The 2,380-nt window shown below is 41.6% G+C and overlaps 1 protein-coding gene across 1 annotated transcript; it reads right to left on the reverse strand.

Moving 5' to 3' along the window:
* Nucleotides 1-735: 735 nt before the first annotated feature.
* On the reverse strand, nucleotides 736-1,565 carry LOC115034833 (unconventional myosin-Vc-like). Its single transcript, XM_029492303.1, has 3 exons — nucleotides 1,085-1,565; nucleotides 879-1,018; nucleotides 736-781 (listed from the first exon to the last, which is right to left on the reverse strand). Exons 1-3 carry the CDS (start codon nucleotides 1,157-1,159, stop codon nucleotides 736-738), a joined length of 261 nt encoding a protein of 86 aa, XP_029348163.1. The 5' UTR covers nucleotides 1,160-1,565.
* Between the last annotated feature and the right edge of the window lie 815 nt (nucleotides 1,566-2,380).

Here is a 2,380-nt window from a genome sequence, read left to right on the forward strand (position 1 = left end):
GGTGCTTGTACGCGCGGATCGTCGTACCGCGCGGCAGCACGAAAAACAGTACCCTGGGTTTGGTCGGTCGCCGATTACTATACCGCGGAAAGCTCTGTAGCTCCTAGACTCATTTCCATTTTATAGCAAATTTTCCTGGCTTTCCGAATATATAGGTTTAATGCGTCGCCACCTTCCGGAACTTTGTCAATAAAATTAAAAACAGCACACGGGTGCTTGTACGCGGCAGCACGAAAAACAGTACCCTGGGTTTGGTCGGTCGCCGATTACTATACCGCGGAAAGCTCTGTAGCTCCTAGACTCATTTCCATTTTATAGCAAAATTTTCTGGCTTTCCGAATATATAGGTTTAATGCGTCGCCATCTTCCGGAACATTGTCAAAAAAATTAAAAACGGCACATGGGTGCTTGTACGCGCGGATCGTCGTACCGCGCGGCAGCACGAAAAACAGTACTACCTTGGGACAAGTGTATATTGGCAAGGTGAATTTCATGGCGCCATCTTGTGGGTAACGGCAAGAAACATGTTAGGCGCCTGGAATATAATAAAATGCAACCGTCCATACAACGTTTCTTATCACTAGTCGTTGGTGTATTAGTGCCCTAGCTTTGGTACCCCAACTTCACACACGTACCTATTATATTACTATAGTAATTATGATTTTATGATTCAGGTACTCAAAATAGTCCTAATACAGACTTAATGCAACACATTTTGGAACAAGGCAATGCTACTTATTTATTTTTGAAGAGTCCAATATGCATCTGATCCTTCAGGCATCTAAAATATTGATATATATATATATAATATAATATATAGTCAATATAATTCAATAATAATATGTAACAAACTAATAAATAAATAATAAATAGCTTACTCGACATTCTTCATCAAGAAGATAAGTATACCTAACCTAGATTCAATCAGATTTATTACAGGTTGGTTATCATAAAAATCAATCAACTTCCATTCAATTCCTTCGTTTTGGTATTCTTCTTTTTCAAGTTTGAATACATGCTAATAAGACACATAGTTTTTTTGTCAAAACAAATAGTAGTAAATTATTATTCTGATAAAACTCACTAAATTAAATTGCTGTTGAAGTTTTTCATTGGCGTTATTGATACAAAAATGTTCAAAGCTGTTTAGTTTAAGCATTTCAAAACCATATATGTCTAAGATACCAATTTTTGGACAATTAGTCTAAAGTTCAAATTATATAAATATTCGACGACTGCGTCGATCCTTGGTGCCGACCAATATCGGTCCCTCGCCAGAACGTCGACGGCGGACAAATCTTCAGCTCGTCGTTCGACGATGATGGCCCGTGGTTCCACGCGAGTAGAGGGAACGCGAAATTAGTATAATATTTACGTACTTCCGTGGCAAACACTCGCGACACGCGGAGGGTAAAACGGGACACGCTCACGGGGTAAATACACGAGAACGGACGCTCGATGTCAACTCGGCGTCGGACGTCGATCACAACGGACCCGACGGACAAACAGGCGTGGTCACACGCGAATTTTATTTATTTTACTCGATGTAAATAGGTACGTATCGCGACAACAATTACAACGCAAAAACGTACTTCAGTAATAGGTACTAGGTACCGACAGTAGCCGTTGATCACAGGCCACAGCTCGGGCTCACGGACACCTCGTGTGAACACGAGGTTTTTACGACACACGGGAACGATAGCGCGGACGTTGCACACGTTCAGCCGTTGGAAAAATGGAGAAAGACAAGAGACACAAAGTTCGCGACAGCCGATGGCCAGCTCTCCGGCCGTTTTCGGTGGCGCGGTAACTACGGAGGGGGAACGCGTCGCGCGGAGCTTCGACATCTCGCGCGACTTGGAGCGTCCATGATTTTGGCGGCGAACCCGTTCCGCGTTCGAACATATTTTGGTAACAGAATTAACTACTTTCGTGGAATCTTGTTTTAAATTTTGTAGCCCTAGATATAAAAGTTGAACATTTTATAAACTACAAAATAATTATTCAATTTTAAATTTCAGTTCTGCGATAGCAGTCGTCCGTTGCACACGCACTTTGCGTACGTTACGCTCGCATGCGTTTAGTTACAGCTACCTTGAACATCGTGTTTTTTTTTTTGGTAAATGGTGCGCAATATTAATTTATACGACTGTTTTCACTTATTATCCCTTAAGTTCAATTGTTATTTACACATGTTCCATCGCTCAAATCAAAAATATATTTTATATTCAACAACCGGCTTGTGCGTTATACTTTCGCATACGTCGTCGCTCATCGTAGGTCGCCGCGGCGACCTTGATACTATTATTGCTACACAACACTCACCGTCGCGCTATCGCTGCCTTTCTGGTTCGGGCTCTTTTTATCTTATCTTATACGA

This window comes from Acyrthosiphon pisum, unplaced genomic scaffold, assembly GCF_005508785.2.
Source record: "Acyrthosiphon pisum isolate AL4f unplaced genomic scaffold, pea_aphid_22Mar2018_4r6ur Scaffold_21194;HRSCAF=23274, whole genome shotgun sequence".
NCBI classification, from domain to species: domain Eukaryota; kingdom Metazoa; phylum Arthropoda; class Insecta; order Hemiptera; family Aphididae; genus Acyrthosiphon; species Acyrthosiphon pisum.